The 24,104-nt window shown below is 34.1% G+C and overlaps 1 protein-coding gene across 1 annotated transcript; it reads right to left on the bottom strand.

Moving 5' to 3' along the window:
- Positions 1-13,063: 13,063 nt before the first annotated feature.
- LOC125674186 (uncharacterized) lies at positions 13,064-22,951 on the bottom strand. The gene is made up of 9 exons (XM_048911279.2): positions 22,563-22,951; positions 22,319-22,402; positions 21,491-21,565; positions 21,115-21,174; positions 20,437-20,557; positions 18,001-18,757; positions 15,880-16,958; positions 14,774-14,857; positions 13,064-13,307 (listed from the first exon to the last, which is right to left on the bottom strand). The coding sequence occupies exons 1-7, from the start codon at positions 22,921-22,923 to the stop codon at positions 16,632-16,634; spliced, it is 1,785 nt and encodes a 594-aa protein (XP_048767236.2). The 5' UTR covers positions 22,924-22,951; the 3' UTR covers positions 13,064-13,307; positions 14,774-14,857; positions 15,880-16,631.
- Between the last annotated feature and the right edge of the window lie 1,153 nt (positions 22,952-24,104).

Raw genomic sequence — 24,104 nt, 5'->3', positions numbered from 1 at the left:
CTAAAATAATTTTCTTTGTTTGTACTTCTCTATTAATAAGTGGGTCACCTGTAGGAAGCCAACAATATTCGTGCCGATCTAAGTTTTTAGAATTTGTGCTTGATCCCTTTGTAATTATATTAGAATTCAGTTCAGTTCAGTTTATTTCTTTGTGCCATCTGGCACATCAGATATACAATTTTATACATAATGAAATATAAGGTGAACAACATACACATAATCAGAGCTATAGATCAGCATACACATACAGATAAGTATAAAAGATAATATTTGTAATATAGGTGATTGCGTGAGAGTTGTATGGAAATAAAAATAGAAGAAGAAAAAACTGTGATAAATGAGAAAAAGAAATGGGGTGTAATTACAATTATGAATTATCCTTTCTTATTTTCTCTGCTAGGAATGAAAATTTTCCTAAGTTTCGCAATTCTTTAAGATCGGTAAAGTTGGCTACTAGTAACCAGCTACTAGTAACTGGCTACTTAAAAAGAGAAAAGTTGGCTACTAGTAGCCAGCTACTTGAACCAGGAAAAGTTAGCTACTAGTAGCCAGTTACTAGTAGCCAGCTACTAAAAGTATGAAAAGTTAGCTACTCGTAGCCAGCTACTACAAAATATAAAAGTTATAATTACTGATAGCTCGCTACCAGATAAAAGTTAATGAGTTTGAAAATTATTATCTATCAGATTTATTTCTAAAGAGGACGAGGAGTCGTATGAAATGTCATGCTCAATTATCCCCAATTACATAACATTGCAATGCAAAATATGAATAAACTTTTTCAACTGAGTGTTTACTTTAAAAGTGATACGGATTGAATTCAGACCTTCAATCATTTGATATACCATCCATTTTGAGATATCTGCTACTTTTACAATTTGATTCGAGTTACCCTGAAATTTCAACATAAGTGTGAATACCGTAAGAAACTTTATGTTTGACTTTATGTTTGTATTAGATATCTGACGAATTTACGACTATACATATGGCAAGAAGTGATAGATGGTGTTTTGGTACTCCACGAATTTTCAGATATCGCTCTTTAGGAAATCAGTTACTTATACATTTTGATTATCGGTACAATGAAATTTCAAGATCCGTGTGAATACCTTAAGGAACTCCGTGTTTATATCATAAATTTAACTAACTTACAACGATACGTATGGCAAGTAGTGATATTGGGTATCGTGATATGTCATCAATTTTCAGATATCACGCTTAAGGAAGTCAGCTACATATACCTTTTGATGGCAGGTAAACTGAAATTTCAAGTTTTTCGCAAATATCTTAAGGAACTCTGAGTTTGTATTAGATATCTGACGAATTTACAATTATCAAAGTGAAGAAGAGTGATATTAGGTATCTTGACATGCCATAAATTTCCAGATATCACGCTTAAGGAAGTCAGCTACTTATACCTTTTGATTCCTGGTATCCTGAAATTTCACGTTTTTCATAAATATCTTAAAGAACCCTGTGCTTGTATTAGATATCTGACGAGTTTACAACTATCCATGTGAAGTGGAGTGGTACTAGGTATCTTGATATGCCATTAATTTTGAGATACCACGCTTAAGGAAGTCAACTACTTATACCTTTTGATTGCAGGTAACCTGAAAATTAAAGTTTTTAGAAAATATATTAAGGAACTCCGTCTTTGTTTGAAATATCTGATTAATTTACCAATCCACATATGACAAAATCTGATACTAGGTATCTTGATATGCCATCATTTTTCAGATATCACGCTTAAGGAAGTCAGCTACATATACCTTTTGATGGCAGGTAAACTGAAATTTCAAGTTTTTCGCAAATATCTTAAGGAACTCTGTATTTGTATTAGATATCTGACTAATTTACAACTACCCACGTGAAGTGGTGTGATATTAGATATCTTGATATGCCAACAATTTTCGGATATCATACTTAACGAAGTCAGCTACTTATACCTTTTGATTCCTGGTAACCTGAAATTTCAAGTTTTCCGTAGATATCTTAAAGAACGCCTTGTTTGTATTAGATATCTGACTAATTTACAACTATCCATGTGAAGTGGAAGGGTATTAGATATCTTGATATGCCATCAATTTTCAGATATCACCCTTAAGGAAGTCAGCTACTTATACCTTTTGATTGCAGGTAACATGAAATTTCAAGTTTTCTATCAATATTTTAAGGAACTCTGAGTTTGTATTAGATATCTGACGAATTTACAATTATCAAAGTGAAGAAGAATGATATTAGGTATCTTGACATGCCATAAATTTCCAGATATCACGCTTAAGGAAGTCAGCTACTTATACCTTTTGATTCCTGGTAACCTGAAATTTCACGTTTTTCATAAATATCTTAAAGAACTCTGTGTTTGTTTTAGATATCTGACGAGTTTACAACTATCCATGTGAAGTGGAGTGATATTTAGTATCTTAATATGCCATCAAATTTTAGATATCACGCTTAAGGAAGTCAGCTTCTTATACCTTTTGATTGCAGGTAAACTCAAATTTAAAGTTGTTAGAAGATAGTTTAAGGAGCTCCTTGTTTGTTTTAGATATCTGATTAATTTACCAATGCACACATGACAAGATGTGATATTAGGTATCTTGATATGCCATCAATTTTCAGATATCAGGTTTAACGAAGTCAGCTACTTATACCTTTTGACTCTAGGTAGCCTGAAATTTCAAGTTTTTCATAAATATCTTAAAGAACTCTGTGTTTGTATTAGATATCTGACTAGTTTACAACTATCCATGTGAAGTGGAGTGGTACTAGGTATCTTGATATGCCATCATTTTTCAGATATCACTCTTAAGGAAGTCAGCTACATATACCTTTTGATGGTAGGTAAACTGAAATTTCAAGTTTTTCGCAAATATCTTAAGGAACTCTGTATTTGTATTAGATATCTGACTAATTTACAACTACCAACGTGAAGTGGTGTGATATTAGATATCTTGATATACCAACAATTTTCGGATATCATACTTAACGAAGTCAGCTACTTATACCTTTTGATTCCTGGTAACCTGAAATTTCGAGTTTTCCGTAGATATCTTAAAGAACGCCTTGTTTGTATTAGATATCTGACTAATTTATAACTATCCATGTGAAGTGGAATGGTATTAGGTATCTTGATATGCCATCAATTTTCAGATATCACCCTTAAGGAAGTCAGCTACTTATACCTTTTGATTGCAGGTAACATGAAATTTCAAGTTTTCTACCAATATTTTAAGGAACTCTGAGTTTGTATTAGATATCTGACGAATTTACAATTATCAAAGTGAAGAAGAGTGATATTAGGTATCTTGACATGCCATAAATTTCCAGATATCACGCTTAAGGAAGTCAGCTACTTATACCTTTTGATTCCTGGTATCCTGAAATTTCACGTTTTTCATAAATATCTTAAAGAACCCTGTGCTTGTATTAGATATCTGACGAGTTTACAACTATCCATGTGAAGTGGAGTGGTACTAGGTATCTTGATATGCCATAAATTTCTAGATATCACGCTTAAGGAAGTCAGCTACTTATACCTTTTGATTCCTGGTAACCTGAAATTTCAAGTTTTTCATAAATATCTTAAAGAACTCCTTGTTTGTATTAGATATCTGACAAATTTACAACTATCCATGTAAAGTGGAATGGTATTAGATATCTTGATATGCCATCATTTTTCAGATATCACCCTTAAGGAAGTCAGCTACTTATACCTTTTGATTACAGGTAACCTGAAATTTCAAGTTTTCAACAATAATTTAAGGAACTCTGAGTTTGTATTAGATATCTGACTAATTTACAACTATCCATATGAAGTGGAGTGGTATTAGGTATCTTGATATGCCATCAATTTTCAAATATCACCCTTGAGGAAGTTAGCTACTTATACTTTTTGATTCTAAGTAACCTGAAATTTGAAGTTTTCCGTAAATATCTTGAGGATCTCTTCGTTTGTATTAGATATCTGACTAACTTACAACCACCCACGTGAAGAAGAGTGATATTAGGTATCTTGATACCTATTATCATACCTCTTCACGTGGATAGTAGTTTACAGTCAGATATCTAACAGTTCCTTAAGCTATATACAAAACACTTTAAATTTCAAGATGTCTGGAATCAAAAGGTATAAGTAGCTGACTTCGTCGAACGTGATATCTCAAAATTGATTGCATATCAAGACAGTTCATATAAAGCTCTGTAATATCGGCAAAGATAAATTAGTCAAGTATCTAACATATCTATCTGACAATTGATGGCATTTCAAGATACCTAATACCACTCCACTTCAGGTTGAAAGTAGATAATTAGTCTGATATCTAATACAAACACACAGTTCCTTAAAAGATATCTACAAAACGTTTGAAATTTCAGGTAACCAGGAATCAAAAGGTCTAAGTAGCTAACTTCCTTAAGCGTGATATCTGAAAATTGATATCATAATAAGATACTTAATATCACTCCTTGTCATATGTGAGATGGTAAATTAGTGATATATCTAATACAAACGCAGAGTTCCTTAAGATATGTACGGAAAACTTGAAATTTCAGTCTACCTAGAATCAAATGGTATAAGTAGCTGACTTCCTTAAACGTGATATTAGAAAATTAATGGCATATCAAAATACCTAATATCACATCTTGTCATGTGTGCATTGGTAAATTAATCAAATATCTAAAACAAACACGGAGCTCCTTAAAATATTTTTTAAAAACTTGAAATTTCAGGTTACCTGCAATCAAAATGTACAAGTAGCTGACTTCATTAAGCGTGATATCTCAAAATTGTTGGCATATGAAGATACCTAATATCACACCTCTTCACGTGTATAGTTGTAAATTAGTCAGATATCTAATACAAATACAGAGTTCTTTAAGATGTTTATGAAAAACTTGAAATTTGAGTTTACCTGCAATCAAAAGGTATAAGTAGCTGACTTCCTTAAGCGTGATATCTAAAAATTGATGGTATATCAAGACACCTAATATCAGTCTTCTTCACGTGGTTAATTGTAAATTAGTCAGATTTCTAGTACAAACACAGAGTTCCTTGAGAAATTTATGAAGAACTTGAAATTTCAGGTTACCTGCAATCAAAAGGTATATGTAGCCCACTTCCTTAAGGGTGATATCTGAAAATTGATGGCATATCAAGATACCTAGTACCACTCCACTTCACATGGATAGTTGTAAACTAGTCAGATATCTAATACAAACACAGAGTTCTTTAAGATATTTATGAAAAACTTGAAATTTCAGGCTACCTAGAGTCAAAAGGTATAAGTAGCTGACTTCGTTAAACCTGATATCTGAAAATTGATGGCATATCAAGATACCTAATATCACATCTTGTCATGTGTGCATTGGTAAATTAATCAGATATCTAAAACAAACACGGAGCTCCTTAAAATATTTTTTTAAAACTTGAAATTTCAGGTTACCTGCAATCAAAATGTACAAGTAGCTGACTTCATTAAGCGTGATATCTCAAAATTGTTGGCATATGAAGATACCTAATATCACACCTCTTCACGTGTATAGTTGTAAATTAGTCAGATATCTAATACAAATACAGAGTTCTTTAAGATGTTTATGAAAAACTTGAAATTTGAGTTTACCTGCAATCAAAAGGTATAAGTAGCTGACTTCCTTAAGCGTGATATCTAAAAATTGATGGTATATCAAGACACCTAATATCAGTCTTCTTCACGTGGTTAATTGTAAATTAGTCAGATATCTAATACAAACTCAGAGTTCCTTAAGATATTTGCGAAAAACTTGAAATTTCAGTTTACCTGCCATCAAAAGGTATAAGTAGCTGACTTCCTTAAGCGTGATATCTGAAAATTGATGACATATCACGACACCCAATATCACTACTTGCCATACGTATCGTTGTAAGTTAGTTAAATTTATGATATAAACACGGAGTTCCTTAAGGTATTCACACGGATCTTGAAATTTCATTGTACCGATAATCAAAATGTACAAGTAACTGATTTCCTAAAGAGCGATATCTGAAAATTCGTGGAGTACCAAAACACCATCTATCACTTCTTGCCATATGTATAGTCGTAAATTCGTCAGATATCTAATACAAACATAAAGTCAAACATAAAGTTTCTTACGGTATTCACACTTATGTTGAAATTTCAGGGTAACTCGAATCAAATTGTAAAAGTAGCAGATATCTCAAAATAGATGGTATATCAAATGATTGAAGGTCTGAATTCAATCCGTATCACTTTTAAAGTAAACACTCAGTTGAAAAAGTTTATTCGTATTTTGCATTGCAATGCTATGTAATTGGGGATAATTGAGCATGACATTTCATACGACTCCTCGTCCTTTTTAGAAATAAATCTGATAGATAATAATTTTCAAACTCATTAACTTTTATCTGGTAGCGAGCTATCAGTAATTATAACTTTTATATTTTGTAGTAGCTGGCTACGAGTAGCTAACTTTTCATACTTTTAGTAGCTGGCTACTAGTAACTGGCTACTAGTAGCTAACTTTTCCTGGTTCAAGTAGCTGGCTACTAGTAGCCAACTTTTCTCTTTTTAAGTAGCCAGTTACTAGTAGCTGGTTACTAGTAGCCAACTTTACCGATCTAATTCTTTAACATTTTGTACACTTAATAATTGAATTAATTTGAAAACGCTTGGACGTCTAAAATAATACTTTTTGATACGTTCAAGCCTAGATGTATTCCGATAAGTTGTATAACTCTAGGACAATAAAACCAGGGACCTATATACTATATTTATTTATCCCGAATATTTGAATAAAAACTTTTGTTCGAGTCTGTAGCCGTGTCGGCGATTCCTGGGAAATAGTCTACATGTCTTTTAAAAGCGCCCACAACACAATACATTGATTGCATGTCCTCGAGATTCAAGGAGGCGTAAATTTGATATGAAACTTTCAAAACCATATGAACGGTGATCAATCTCACCTCCGAGAGGCAACTTGAGACTACATTTCAGGGCAATATCTGTATCTGTAACGCAAAAAGTCCCGGAAACTGACTGACCTACTTTAGCTTGAAAGTAGGTCACGGTACACTAATCCAGTTGAAATACAAACTCACTCTTAAGCTTCTTCAGGGAGAAAGTGTGACCAAATGTTAACACTGTACATGCATCTGTTACAAATGTTAACACTGTACATGCATCTGTTAACACTGTACATGCATCTGTTAACACTGTACATGCATCTGTTAACACTGTACATGCATCTGTTAACACTGTACATGCATCTGTTACAAATGTTAACACTGTACATGCATCTGTTACAAATGTTAACACTGTACATGCATCTGTTACAAATGTTAACACTGTACATGCATCTGTTACAAATGTTAACACTGTACATGCATCTGTTACAAATGTTAACACTGTACATGCATCTGTTACAAATGTTAACACTGTACATGCATCTGTTACAAATGTTAACACTGTACATGCATCTGTTACAAATGTTAACACTGTACATGCATCTGTTACAAATGTTAACACTGTACATGCATCTGTTACAAATGTTAACACTGTACATGCATCTGTTACAAATGTTAACACTGTACATGCATCTGTTACGGAAAAAGGTCTGGAAAACATCACCTCGGACTGACACACAGACAGACGGACAGAACAATCCAGCTGAAATGCAAACTGGACTTTGTATTCCTCTGAGAGGAAGCTTGTGATTACGTTTCTGGGCAGTATCTGTATCCGTAGTGAAAAAGTCGCAAAACTGTTTGACAGACTTTTAGTTGCTCTGTAGTAGGTCAAGGACGGTTCAATCCAGCTGAAATGCAAAATGAACTTCTATTCCTCTGAGAGGTAGCCTGTGACTATAAAGAAGATGGGTGAACTTGGCGAACAATAAGCCCAATCATGATTGGGCACCGGTCGCGACTCGGAAGTTTAAAATCCGCATTGATGGTACCCGTAGTTACACAGGCAAATGTGCCTCACGTGAATTTCACGTGAATTGCTCTTCACGTGAAATTCACGTGAACCGTTCACGTGAAATTCATGTAAATTTCACGTGAATTTCACGTGAAAAGTGATTCACGTGAAATTCACGTTAATATGCTCACATGAAATTCACGTGAATAACCCATAGATACAGTACCAAAACACTGTCCGAAATATTTAGAATTAAAAATAGATATATCATAGATCATACTTCAAAGAAATGATATTTAATAAAAATCAGCATCAGAATTTGTTTCACAGGCAGCATCACGTATATCAGACATTACGCGGTTTTAACACACACATAATTACACCTCTACCTGGAGTACCTATAGGTATCAAATGACACTGCATTTATGCTCGCAACGTCCAGCAGTATGTTCTCCGCATTTCCATTGACATATTAATTTACATGTATGTGAATGAGAAACCTCACATGTTTTGTGGTGTAAATCAAATGTGGAATAGTGTTTCCTGTATGGTGCAGTATCAATGCTTTCATTTGGATTCAGTTTTTCCCCAACAAATGTTTTTCAACAGCATTTACAACCTACTGGTACTAATATACCGAATATAATAATAAAAGGCATCAGTTCTCGTCTCTTTTGGTTTAACTCTGAGTCCGGTTTTACAAATACAGAACGCACATTTGCTGTTAGATTTCCCGGCAGATACAAACAGACACTTGATTTGTTTCTGTACCAGTTGGTTGCACAAGTAACTTCTTAAGGTGGCTCACTACACCCAGAAATAGTTTCTCAAATCAGTACGAATTGGTTTAATCATAAAAGATATGATGATTGATATACAATAAGTATATATGCCAAAAAGGCAAAAAATATATAAATTTGGATAAAAAAAAATATTTCAACACATATGAACAAAAGACTGCGGGATTTGAACTCGAGATCTGTGGTTCACCAGCCCAATGTTTTAACTAATTTCACAAAACATTTAAATCGCCATCTTGTGACGTGGTGTCATACAGAGTATAAGGTTTAGTGTAGTGAGCTACCTTAAACATTGTTGAAATAAACAACATTCATACTCCACAGGAGGTCACATACTTGTTTACATTTATTCACTACCTGCATGTTGGAATCTATTACTTGTGATTTTCATGAAGATTGCATAAACTTAGCATAAAATGCCAGAGACAAATAATTATGGGAAGTAATAATTCATAAGAAAATAAAAAGGTAGAAAAAAAAATGGTATTCGAACCACAGATATGCAATCTGGACTTGTCCTAAAGTTCAGTGAGACTACCGTTATACCACCTACGGCTATCCATCCCATAAGAAATGTCCGAATTTCAAGCTATCTAAATTCACCCGTCGTGGACATAGAAATTGTCTTGATAATATGACAAAAGTTATACACAAGAAGCAAGTTCTTTTTTCATAGAGTGGGTCAAATCTCCATACTTTTATTCACAAAACATATTACGCCTGAACATGTACTAACATATTTTACTCAGTTCACAATGGAAACTTGGCCCACTCCATGTGAAAATCTGCTTGGAAAAGTCAAATGTACTGTTATTTTGTGCGTTTTTCGTTATTTTAAGTAGGATTGTTTCAATGTTCCTTTGAAATGGACACATCGATAAAGGGTTTTTGGAAACTATGGATTGATTGTTTTAACTAGAATGCAAATTTTTCTTTTTCTGGAGTTTCAATTTTAACTTTGATATTTGTCCCTCTTTGAGATCTAGGCTCGATAAAGCCATCCATCTTCTTTCAGGGCAATATCTGTATTCATAGTGAAAAAGCCGGAAACCTGTTTGACCTACTTTTAGTCCTAATGTAGATCACAGTTGAAATGCAAACTTAATTCGTATTCCTTCAAGAGGAAGCTTATGACTAAATTTCAGGGTAAGATCTGTATCTGTAACGAAAAAGGTCCGGAAAACTGTTTGATCTACTTATAACCCTAAAGTAGGTCAAGGTGCACCAATCCAGATGAAACCCACTCTTACGGAGGAAAAATTGTGACTAAATTTCAAAGTCGTACATGCATCCGTTACGGGAAAAGTCTGGAAAACATGACCTCGGACGGACAGCCAGCCAGACAGACAGACAGACACACGGACAACGCCATAACATACGTCCCGTCTAACGACAGGCGTGTGAATACAGGTCAGCTAACAATGTAATCTCGGCTGAGATTCGGCTTGGCTGAATATTTCTACTGACACGGTTCTAGCAATTAATGTGCAATTAGGTGACACTGCTGTTCGCTTCAAATAAGTGCATGATTTGACTGTTAAACTAATCTCTATCACTATCAATTTTGCAATACTTACCATCTAGGTATGAAAATCCTAAAATGAAAATAGTCACTCAATATTTCCCGTTCAAAAGATTACTTCCATGGCACAATATTTTATCTCCTGAAATTGAAGAGTTCCTATAGTCTGTTATCTAGTTAGTGATACATTGTATCTCCACATACCGTCTTGTATATACATGTATCGCTAATTTAAAAAACAAACTATAGGAACTCTTCAAGTTCGGGAGATAAAATATTGCGCCATTTGAACGAAAAGTTTTATGATTGTGTATTTTATGGAATTTACATACTTAGACGGTAAAATGCAGATTTGATTATATATGAATCAGTGTGATAAGACATTTTTTTAAAACGTGGATCTGTTATAAAGACAAGTGTATTTAAGCTTTCCGAAACATGAAAAATGTATAAATAAACACCATAGATCGGAGAGAAATATTTATTCGAGGTTCGATCGAATTTCCTCCATTGATTACATATAGGTTATAGTGCAATATCCTTGATCCACGCTGGTTGGTTGTTTTTTGCATTTTGATTGTTTTGTTGTTTTCTTTGTTGGTTTTTTTTTTAAAATATGATTTGAATTACATTTATTATCTTATGAATGTGGATAAAAAATACAGAATGGGGAAGATAATAAAATAATCACTAGGCCTACAATAACGTGATCCAAAGAGTTGGATCACGTCTTGTTGACAGGCGCGGATCACCAAATCCAACTCGACGCTTCGCGTCTCGTGTGATCTGATGATCAGCGCCGGTCAATTCGACGTGATCCGACTCTTCAGATCAAACATAGACTTAAACCAAAGTTGAATTGGACTAATTTACATTTTAAGAGGGTGTCCATTGTGAAATCAGGCAGAGGTCGGCACATGCTATCTCTCAGATTTTCATGAAACTTTGTGTACAGGTTCCTACTGACCCCAATATTGAATTTGCGAAATAAAAAGTTTCTATCATGTTTCATTTTGGTTTAACATGATATAATTACTCTAAAATCATTTTCGGTGCAAAAAGGTCACGAAATATTGAGAAAAAGTGCAAAGTTTAAATAGCTCTAAAATATCATGTAATCAAGAAGTAGAGAAAAGCAATATTTTTTATGCTAGATATACACTATATGCAATAACTAAGAGGGTTTTTGTGTGCATGTTCATCCAATGAATGAATTTATTAATGGTTAAAGTTCCACATATTTCCTATCAATATATTCTACAAGATAATGATCAAATTTTAAGATTTCATAAAACCCAATACAATGTCACCAAAGAAATAAATTCTGTACACCCACAAAGTTGAAGAGGTGTATTTTAAGTTACAAAAATAAATTCAGTGGGAAAAACAACGTTTGATCAAAAAAAGTTGAATTGAAATCTCTAAATTTTTCAATTAGTGCAAAAAGGTCAACAACTTTAATAAAGGTCGATTATCTACATAAATTGTAAAAAATATAAAGTAGATATAACCAATCAATGATTAAAAGATTAGAATTCATGACAAAATTAGAACCTATAAAAATTCAGTATTAAATTTCAATTTTTATATACAATGTCCATTGTATGTAACAAAGGCAAAACAATGCTTAGGTAAATCAGTCTATAAAATTCTATAATGTTGATTAGTTTTGGGTCATTTCTGTACATAGGATTTATTATTAATCATTAATCATCACACACTAATGAGCACACACATAATATCAGTAAAGCAATTACACAACACAAAGAATCCTAGGCTATATAAATTCACTCACACTACCAATTTATTAGCATTTGTCTTTATTCCTGATACTTGTTTTGGTTTGCAAAGAAAGAGCTAGCATGCATACATGCTACTGACACTTGTTTAAAACAAACTTGTTGTTCCAGAAATTATGAAAATTGATGGAATTTATATATAATATGTAGATACAAATCATATACTAAGTACTATGGATATAGTATGGAGTCTTATTTGCCCCCCCCCCCCCCCCCCCCCCCCCCCGCTCTCATTTTATGTATTATGCCCACTATATAAGGAAGGGTAACATCATAAACCTTGAACATTACAAGGAATTTGAATTCTTGAAAATTTCATATTTGTTCTAATTAATATCAGAATTGGCAAATTTAATAATACATACTCCTAAATGTGTGCGAGGAATCGCTCACAAAATGAAAATACTTGCCACCATATAACTGAAAAATTGTTGAGTGTGGCGGAAAACATCAATCAATCAATCATTTATTTTCCTGTTGTTAAAATGAATGCAAAAACTCTTGATCAACAGACTACATTTCACATATATGAATCATTTCGCCATATTTAAAAGTACTCCATAAAATAAGGAATCTAAAGTATATATCAACTGATGTTTGTATTCCTGTACTAATATGTAGTTTAATGCATTACTTGGGACTATTATATTCTACATGCAAATTGACTTTAGTAGCTTATCTTCATTTTCTTGACATGCAATTTCATAAATAATGTCATTCAAGTCTTCATCAGTCTCTTCTTTAGGTTCAACAACAAAATTTGATTTTTTGTCAAATCTACAAAACAGTCCCTGGACTTGCTGGGAACTCAGCCATTCCTCCGGTGAAAATGTTCTGCTTCCATCCTCATCTCTTGCTGTTCTTAATTTCTTTGAAGCCTCTGTTGGTGTATATTTACGCCCTGTCCTTTCTCCTTCTTCGAAGAGTTGAGCAACAAAGTCCTTAACCTTCTTATTGAACCGTTTACTGATTCTTTTGCCTTTGAGAGCCCAGCCCTTCACTAAACTTCTCTGGGCACATGCATTTTCTATTTCACTAAGAGAGGGATGCTTGGTGACTTTCTCTTTGATGCCAACACATTCCTGGTCCACAGAATTTTCACATGGTCAGATGATGTCATATTGTGGTTGCCGATGTCTTGATGGATGTTATAGTCTTTTAGAGAAGTAAATGCAACACCACATTCACCACATGTGTATTCATCTACCACGTCTGTGACTTCATTTTCAACATCCATCACTTCATTTACCACATGCATAGAAGCTTCCTGGATGAAATATAAATATCAAATGATTTTGTTTTATGATACATTACATCTATACACCAGGCTTTGTAGTATCAAGTAACTAAGAACAATTCCAATATTAGCGATGAAGACAAGACCTGTTTTCTTGTGTATAAAATGTACACATCACTAATCATAATTTTTTTCATATCTTCATTTTTTGCATAGATAACAGAAGTGTTCATTATTTTAACAGGTTTTGGCTGTAATATGAATTTAGGCCACTATTAAAAAATTGTTTGTTGGGCGTTAGCCGCCTGACCCTCTCTAAAGGTCGCCGACCCAAAAAAAATTATTGGTCCAACAGCGATGGTTTTTTTTTTTTTGGTTATTGTCGGGTGCGGAACAGAACCGAGTTCGAGTCGGATTTTAGCTGTCCGAGTCAGTAAAGCGCTTCACATTCACCTTGATTCGCTTCAAGCGCTTCCTTGATGGTTTGTTTCAAAATGTCCGACCTGAAGAGGACAAAATCGTACGCAACTTTATGCGTAAATATAGAGTTTAAAAACTCAAAGGAACGAAGCAAAGCCATTAGACTGCTTGAGTTTGACACGGATTCAACTGTGGCTGACGAACGTAGACACAACATAGAGCACATGTCGAAGTACATATCTGATAAATTTATTTTCTCAAACCAAGCCATTATAACAGATTCTATGCTAGTTGGAACCCCCAGGTTACACAATGCTTGTAGTGCCTGGTTAATAGTTCATGCAGAAATGCATCTAACATTTATTTCAAAGCTTTTCTTAGAATTTGAAAAAAGATACAAAATCCATATTGTTTTCAATGTTTTAGACTGCTACTTTACATTTTATACCCAAGAAAAACTTTGAAATAAAATCCACTCATCATGCTTTTATGTTACTGAGCAGTACTTATATATTTCATTTAGAAATTTCAAATCTACATAAAAGAGTTGTCACACTAGTTCCATGTGTCGGACATGTTCAATGGAATATATAACACTGCATGCCTACTAGCATAAAGCAGAGGATGACTAAGAACTAAAGGGTGCATACACAGAACAACACAAAAGTACAAAGCAAAACTAATTCTTATTTATAAAGTGGTGCAAAGTGGTGTACTGATGAATAGTGATGTTAGATACAAAAGTAGATATATAAATATGATAGAGCTGAATATGATAAGGCTGGCACATATGTACATTTAAAAGCATATTTAATAAATGACAAAGAACTTAGCTAATGAAGAGATATAATATAGCAAACAAAATATACAGATATATGTAGACGATGTACAAAAAATTCCAGCAGCACTGATGTATGTGGGAGAACAATATTTAATGCACGAAAAAAAATTAATCCTGACCAAAAAAAAAAAGCCTACCTACCTACCTACCCATCATCAAAGGGGTAGGGTAGGCAAACGCCCAACAAACAATTTGTTAATAGTGGCCTTATCCTATGTGTACATGTACTTCATACCTCCTGATTTGGGAGAGTTTCTTTGAACTTTCTTTTCCTTTGGCAAGTGTTACCCCTTTTTGTCACCATTGGATGCTCCAAAATCTGTAATTTTACAAGAATAACAGTAAAACTGATGGATGCTCCTCTAACTGCTTCTATCGAATGAACTACTTCATAAGAAGGATGACTTACACAATGATCAATAACTGTTAAAATACTGTGGATTGATTGATTGTATCTTGCTTAACGTTTCTCTCGAGAATTTTTCACTCATATGGAGACGTCACCAAGACCGGTGAACTGTCACTACCTGTTTTAACGACTTAGGTTTGTCGCGGCCGGGATTCGAACACCGGCCTTCTGCATGTGGGGTGAACGCTCTAACCTCTTGGCCATCGCGGCGGTTGAAAAAAAATACTGTGGAAGCCAAGGATTTGTATATATATAAAATGCATATGTTGTGTGACCTAGACCTTTACTAAATGACTTTGATTAACCTTTGTCTGAAAGTCATTTGCCTATTATTTTATTTGTGTGTCATAATATCAATACTTGTTCAAAAATTTGCAATAAGGAAGTTTTTCCTGATTTAAGGTATGTTCTGATCTCTGTTTTCTTGAGAGCAATTGTACATGCAAGACAATGATATAATTATATTCTGTAGTAAAGCACAGATTGCTACAAAATCTAAAAGAAAATGACTACGTCCATAAAGTTAAAAAAAAACAACATGTGAAACGAAAATATCAATAACTTCCTTGAATGTTAGAGAATCTCAATAAAATCAATAAAAATGACAAGTGCACAACTTCATTATATATATAATATATACACAAAGTATGAATCAAATCTGTTCATTGGTTTCTGAACATTGACAATACCCCTTCAAAATGGAAAAAAATATCCATAAATTTTTTAAAAATCTCAATCAAAGTAGCAGGTGCACATTCAACATCATTATTCATATAAGATGTACATATCAGCTCATTAGTATTAAAGATATTCTGGACCAATTATGTTTACAGACAGACAGACAAACTGAGGGACAAGGTGATTCCAGTATACTTCATTTGGAATGGGACTTGATTATGTCATCTTAAATTATTTGCATGATATAAACTTACTGTAAGATTTGTGTCTCCTTGAGAGGTAGCTGATAAACTGTTATAAGAAACGAATTTTCCCTCTCCAATACCATATCCAAGCCACATTCGTATACCAGTGTCTTCAAATTTGAAGTTATTAAACATGTTGATGCCTGGAATAGAGCATTTTTTCACATTCTGATGATCGAAATTGACTTCAGCCGTGTACACATGTGAATCTTGAATGCCACCGTAACTCTCGAGGGCAATTTTCAACTCCTCAGCAGTGGTTATATCATGCCCTTCATTGCCAAAGCGTTTTGCATGAATTTTCATAGGAGCTGTGCGTCTGTCACATATGTCTGCCACTTTGTGCCTCACTAAAGTCATATCGACAAATGTTAATTCCTGTTCTTTCGGATATGCCATGGATGGATGCTATCAGTGGACTACAATGGTAACAAGCAGCATTATCACTTCTGAGATAAACTTTTGTTATTTTGTCGTTCTGTATTTTGATGCAATGAAGAACGTTCTCCAGAATTGAAGCTACTGCAAACCAGCCTTGCGGTATGCTATTGAACAGATGTACGTAACAGTCAGTACTTATCTGACTTCTTTCATTTCTAGATAGTACAACACTCACATGCCAGTTGATGCCCTTTTCCCCATAAAAATCAGTTTGCTTTTCGCGGTCTATCCATGGTAGAAATTTCATGGCCCAGTCCATTACAACAAGGGCTTGATCCTCTTCCAAGTTTTCTAATACTGATGTTTTTGCTGTTTCCTGATTAACTGTTCTCAAAATATGTTGTTTCCACTAGAATTTTTTCTTTACATATTTGAAAGTCATGAATAAACTCTCTTCTTATTTCATTGGTGAAATACTGTCCATCCACAATGATTTGTTCAATATCATCAATAGCTGCATGGATATCTGAACAGAACTTGCAGCTTTCATCATGTTCATGAGGACATGTCTTTGAAAGATTGGTGAAGTTCTCATGACTTAACGAGTATTGTATGCAATGGTCTGGAATGTGTGAGCACTCTTCAACATGCCATCGGTAATCATATGAGAGATATCGCTTTGCAGTGTGCAATCTAGACTTGATATCCTGAAAAATAGGGGGAAATTTTAGATATTGAAGAAAAGACATAAAGGTAAATTTTAGAAACAAGAGATACTGTGAGCAATGCTCACCCCAATCTCCCAAAGGGTGTTGTTAACAGGTATAAATTGCCTCTTACCTGAGTGTTAGAAAACAAGAGGCCCATAGGCCACATCGCTCACCTGAGTCACCTTGGCCCATATCTGAAGACTTTCCATATATATTTGCATGTAAAACCTTAGTCCCTATTATGGCCCCAACCTACCCCTGGAGGCCATGATATTTGCAAACTTGAATCTACACTATGTCAGAAAGCTTTCATGTAAATGTCAACTTCTTTGGCCTAATGGTTCTTAAGAAGAAGATTTTTAAAGAATTTCCCTATATTTGGGGGCCTACAGACGGATAGACAGACAAAACAACCCAATTCCAGTAACCCCCCCCCCCCCCTCAACTTTGTTACAGGGGGTATAAAAAGTAATGTTATAAATATCTTCATTCCAAGTTTCTTACCCATAAACAAGAATATTACAAAAACTGATGGATTCTCCACGAAATACTTCTAACCAATGACCTATTTCATATGAGGAATGACTGTTCACATATATACATGTATGTTCAGTGATGTTGACCTTTACAAAATGACTTTGAGTGACCTTTGTATCAAAGTCATCCCCCAATTACTTATTTATGTGACATGATCAATACATGTTCAAAAAACATTTTCAATAAGGCACTTTTTCCTCATATATAAGGTATATGTTCTGAGTGACCTTGACTTTTCCAAAATGACCTTGAGAGACCTTGGTCCAAAAGATGAATAACTGTTGAAATAATGTTAAAATGAATAGGAATACATGGTCACCTATGAAATATGAAAGTTCTATTTCTCTAAAGTTACGTTCAAGATTAATAGTTTTGTACAGAAAAAGTTCAACATCAGGAGGTCAAATTTGGATACCATTGGAAAGGTTTCATCATAAGTACACTTGTACACTGTACAAGTATTTCTAAATATTTCTATGTAAAATGCATTGAATTTATGTACCTTAAACACATTTTCTCTTGTATTTGGACTGTATGCAACCATATTTTCTGATAACTGCACCAGTTTGTCAAATGCTGTCATGCCATCTGCTGTAGTATTGTCCAATCCAAACAGGCTTTTCCTCTGGCTTGCTGCACACTGTTTTAAGATGTGGTAAAGACTTGATCTCTTCAGTGCATGAAAATTGACTTCCGCACAATATGCAAGGTATGAGGATATTATTCTGCTACCAATCACAGTTCTTACTACATCGGGAATGTGTACTTTTTGGCCACTTGACAGTTTTAAGATTCTTTCTCCAAAAGCTACATCTTGGATAAATTGTGGCTGGGAAATGAAACTGATGAAATGTTGAACTTTGTCTGTGGGGAGTTTGGATGAGAATGAAGAAGTTGAATCAAGCTGGTCAGTTCTATTCACCATGGCATACTTCCTAGCAGAGTCTATCTTGTGCTTTGTTAATCCGGGTATAGCAGTAAGTGTTTCTTTTGAATAGTGGTTCACAAAGAGTGATAAAATTTGTCGCTTTAGAAATGGAGATCCTGCTTCTTGATACGCTGCAACCATAGAGTTGAAGTAGTGGTCATCAATATCTTTGTCAGCTGTAAATTGTTTTTGAGAAATATCTGTCAACAAAATTTCGGATTGAAGGGGAGCTATGAGTTCTGTAATTTTTTTCATTATGTCACAAGTCTTCTGTCTGTAATAGTTTCGTGTTCTTTCTGATGCATCTTCCCATCTTGTACTCAGCTGAGATCTACAAACAAAATGTTGTGTAAATAAACAAGAATATCAGTAAAACTCATATCCATCACTCTGTCACTCAATGTCATAGATTTGAGTTTGTCCGGTCTCTAACTTTCATACTACCTGGTTGTCAAGGGGGTGTGTCCCCATACCTGAGCAAGGTTTAAGTTCAAGACAAATAGATCAACAACACCCTCCGCCCCCCTTGACTTTAGTTGCTTGCAAATTATCAGATATGACTAGCTGACTACTGATGGTCCTGAATTTATTGAGAGAAGATTTTTCCTACACATTTCCATGTAAAATATATTGAATAAACTTGAATCTACTCTATGTCAGGACACCTGAGTTTACTCAGGTGACCTATTGCAATTGGTTTTCGTCCGTCGTGCATTAACAATTGAACATTTTTAACTTCTTCTTAATAACTACCAGTCCAATTCTTTTGAAATTTGGTATGAAGCATCATTGGGACAAGGGGAACATAAATTGTAAATTTCAGGATTCCTGCACCCCTGGGGCCCTAGGGGTGGGGCAAAAACTGCCCAAAGTTGACCAATTTTCAAAAATCTCCTTCTCAAGAACCACACACAGGTAAGAAAAACTAAATGCATAGTGATGTAGAGCAGGAAGGCCTCTACCAAAATTGTAAATATCATGATCCACGGGGTAGGGGTTCTGACCCAGGGTGGGGCCAAACTTGTTATATAGTGTTTATGTGTAAAACACTTAAATAACATTTTCTTTACTGCTTTTGATACTAAATTGAAACTAAATGGATAGAGCAGGTAGTCTTACCAAAATTGTAAATTTGATTTTCCACAGAGTAAGGATTTTGACCCCAGGGTGGGGTCAAACTTTGTATATATAGTATTTATTTGTAAGTTTGCTGATACTGTATAAAATCTGAATGTATACTAAGGAATAGCAGAAAAGGATGTACAAAAAATGGTGAATTTCACAACCTAGGGTTATGACTTTAGGATGAGTCCAAATTAGTCATATATTTTGATGTTTTAATGTTGATGCACGTATTATTTAAAGCCTTTCATCAGTGTATGCACTTTTGAGGGCAGTGAAGTTTTAAGAACACATTTTGTTTTATACTGTTGCTGAACATTAGAATTTAGCTTAGATATACAGAACAGGAATTTTTTTCTAGATTTCATAGCCCATGGAAGTAGTAATACTTTTTCACTAGTATTCAGGTGACCGATAAGGCCTGTGGGCCTCTTGTTTAGAAATAAATATCTAATCTGTGGGCCTCTTGTTCCTTTATATATGCTTGCAAATGTTTGACCCCCCAATTATGGTCGCACCCTAACCCCAGTGTCAGTGATTTGAACAAATTTGAATTTACCCAATATCAGAAAACTTTCATGTAAGTTTCAACTTTTCTGGCCTAGTGGTTCTTGAGAACATTTTCAAAGAACTCACAATATATTTGCCTTTTCGTGATTATGTCCCCTTTGAAGGGGCATGGCCCTTTATTTGAACATGAATCTCCTTCAAGCCATAGATTTTGATTTGTGCCAAGTTCGATTGACATTGGCTCAGTGGTTCTGGGGAAATGAAAATGTTAATGACAATGATAAGAACTCCAACAACATACGCCAAACAAATTATGATTTAAGCTTTTAGCTCAGGTGAGCTAAAAGAAACCTGTATATTCATAGATTCAAAGCTTACCTTAGCGGAGATATTCTGTCATCTGATATTTGACGAATTACATGATTGACTCTCTCTAAGGCAGACATCTCTGGTTCCCATTCATCTAGACTGCTCAGTGTTTGGGATCCCAAAACGGAAACTAAAATGTAATTATATTATACAATAAGAATTTATTCAAACAGCAGCCAGTCCAATTTAAACCATCACCTCTGATCTATAGATGCATTGATCATGCATTGATAATTGTGTATAAATGTACATGCAAGTATTTGCATGAAGTAATCATTGTTGTGATTGGCATGGTGGCATCACATGAAAGTTTACAATGAAGGTCCTATGGTAAAAATGTTACTTATCAAAGGAACACACATCTCTATAATTATTGTGTCATTTCTAAGGTTAACATTAATTAATTTATATAATGTATATACAATTATGGTTGTGAAATCATAACTTTAGTTGCATTTCGTTAGGACTTGTCACAAGGAATACATATACATACATGTTTATAAATATGATAAATAATATTTTAAAAATATATATAGATATATATGAAATGTAGAAGTACTAGTCCTATCATCATGTATTTCAAAATTTACATTTATGAATTATGACAATACAACAAGGTCAGCCAAGCCATGGTCTGAATTTACAAATGATTTAAAATCTACGATTGAAAGATAAAAGTATACTCACTGCTACAGTCAGAGAATTGGCTTGCAGTAAGAGTAATTTGACTATCATTATTTTCCATGTCTGTAATAAAATGGGTGTTTTGATAAAATCATAGCATCAAAATTTAATATTCCAACATGAAAAGAACAATTTCATTATCATTCATAGTTAAACCAATGATGATTTCATGTTTGCACAGTACTTAGCATTTTAGTTAATCAACAGCATCAATACTTAGAAATATTTCATTAACAAGCTTTAGTATATTTACTACACTAATAAACTTTGGTGTTTGCATGCATACATATCATGATAAGATTTTGTGTCGTGTTAAACAATCTGGAATTCAAAATGAGATTAGCCATCACACTTTTGACATGGCAAACTTTTATCTTACCAGGCTTTGCAGCTTCCATCGAGGACAGAGGGGTAGAAATTTGAGCTGCGACACTTGTAGAACCCTCAACCCCAGCTAAAAATGAAAACACAAACTAATAATGACTTGCATATGTATGCATATCAAATGATAATGCCTATTACCATGATCACTTTGCAGATTCAAAAGGGAATAACTCAGCTATGATTGTTTAAAATCCAGTGTTTATTTTTGAAACTGTAAATTTTCCTGACATGTTCAGCAAGGGAGTGGTCTGACTTTGAAATTTACTGCTATGCCATGTGCCATCTGTGTGTAAAATTTGGCATGGCCAACACTAACATGGTCTTCAATCTCTGACATGAAAATTCAGTAAAATCTTTGGGATATAGAATTTAATGTGTGTAAACATTTTAAGTAATCACTTCCAAATTCCCTACTTTCTATAAATTTGGAAGATGACCAAAATGGATTTTGAAATGATATATTTTACATGCTTTTTAAAAATTGTGGCAGTACTTTAATATTTTTATACATCTAATCATAGTTCATGTTTCCCAGTGACATATAATCCATTTAACGTGATTAGACAAAGAAAAAGGTAATCATGCATTTAGTAGTAACACTGTACACAAATCAACCTTTAACAGCTCCAAGTCATTATAGTATATATATTTTGGTGATTCTTATAATGGTCACACAATATTTAATTATATGAATAAATATAATAATTTTTATACATACAGTGCTTACATGTACATACATGTAGCTTGCAGGACAAAAAAAAAAACATTTACAAAAAACATTTCTTAAAAGCTTATCACTCATATCTATTTTATTATTTTTTACCTTCTTCATCTTGTCCGCATAGGATTTCATTGTTTCTTGATTCAACGATTTGGAGGTGTTGTGTTCTGCAGGTTTTACAAATTCCTACATTGAAAAAAAACAATTATTTTCAAACAAAAACTAATTTTATCAAATTAATTGTTGGCATTGATCCATAATGAAAATTTATATCAAAATTGTCAAACAACCAAAGACAAAATTATCTAAGAAAAAGATCAGAGAAAATTCGACATTGATATATTACCACTTCCAACGGGAACAACTTCTTGAAATAGGTAAAATATTTCCCTAGACACGCTGAAGTTCACAGCTCTGTCTGGTTTACATTTTCCTTTATGTAATGGATAACAGCATTTGATGGTGGGTTGCCTCCAGTAAATCCCCAAAGAATCACGATGACATTGGCATACTAGTAAAAGTCGTCTGCACAATCGCTCTACATCAAAATACCCCGATCTGTAGAGCAGGAGGTCAATCTCGGTTGAATTGTAAGGCGTTCCAACTTTCAGATATCTTAAATGCCCGCTTATATCTTTAGAACAACTAGTAAGGGGTGTTAAGTCCCCAAAACAAGGATCACTGCCAGAGAAACTGCACTTCTCCATCACCTGTCAGCCATCTTTGTTTACCCACGAAACCTTGATGAGATCCGGGCTAAATATTTATTTTTTGACCATATAATTAAAAAAAATTTAAACGTTTACATTTTGTATAAATCATATTGAAATAAGGTAGATGTATTCTAAATAAATATTCTTTTCTGCAAAAATTGCAATTTATGCAAGGTTTGGGTCATTTTATTTTTTTTACGCAAAGGGAGGTAACTCAAATTACTCGCTCATCGGCTACTTTTGTCGGTAAACACTCAGCAGTAACATGGTTTCCCAGCAATTTTATTGTTTCATCTTAATTATTGAGATATTTTCTTTAAATAGTGACTATACTTTGTATACAAATTTTATTGTATTGGGTTTTATTTAATTTTCCAAAGTGGTCGTTTTCTATAGATTATATAGGCTCCTCAGAGAAATGAAATGGGCCAAGTTTTGGCCCTTAACAATGTTTTTCACGAAATTTACTTTACATACGATAAAATTGGTGTATGATCTTCACTTTTATTGAGTATAATTCAAATTGTGGAGAATAGCATGTGCCAGCCTTATTATAGCGACTGCCTGATATCTCCGTGGACGGCCTCTTAAAATATCTCTCTTTATTCTAAACGAACACACCATGACCACGTCACAGTTTTTAACGTAACAATGTATAATACGTCATAATCCACACAATGTATATTACGTCATAATTAACTTCCTTACCACCAAACCAAAACAAACGCTTGCTTGGAGTCAGTATCTACATTCCTGTGGTAATAAAAATGGAATTTCAAAACATGTTTTTGGGAAGTGAACCAAGTCCTGATTTTGTTCCCCGTGACAGAATCAGAGACACGATCTTAAGAATTGAAAATCTCAAAGCAGCCAATACAAATACTTGTTCATTTTTGCCGTCATGGGTAAATGACAAGTATTTCACTCAGTTATATACAACGACGGAAACCAAGAGTAATGCATTGGAGACAACCACAGAAAGAGTAGATAAGAGAGACACATTGAGGACGGCGGAACCAAAAAGCAGTGGTGAAGAACTGGACACAAAATCAAAGGACGTTTCGGAATCAACAGTCCTGAAACTAGATACGATTGAAAAGAGCCTCGTTGTAAAAAAGACTGAGAATAATTCAGATCCAGACCTACAGCGCGAAAAGGAATATGAATGCCAGAAA

This window comes from Ostrea edulis, chromosome 3 (genome assembly GCF_947568905.1).
Source record: "Ostrea edulis chromosome 3, xbOstEdul1.1, whole genome shotgun sequence".
In the NCBI taxonomy this organism is placed as follows: Eukaryota; Metazoa; Mollusca; class Bivalvia; order Ostreida; family Ostreidae; genus Ostrea; species Ostrea edulis.
The sequence above is the reverse complement of the archived record's forward strand: the minus strand, read 5'-3'. Positions and strand labels throughout refer to the sequence as shown.

Bases quoted from the DNA above. Each gene is read 5' to 3' on its own strand.
- LOC125674186 (XM_048911279.2), bottom strand. From the start codon at position 22,923: ATGGAGAAGTGCAGTTTCTCTGGCAGTGATCCTTGTTTTGGGGACTTA. The intron at 21,175-21,490 runs GTAAGATAAAAG...ATTTTATTACAG, and splicing joins GATGGAAGCTGCAAAGCCTG to ACATGGAAAATAATGATAGT. The intron at 18,758-20,436 runs GTAAGCTTTGAA...TTTTGTTTGTAG, and splicing joins GACAGAATATCTCCGCTAAG to ATCTCAGCTGAGTACAAGAT.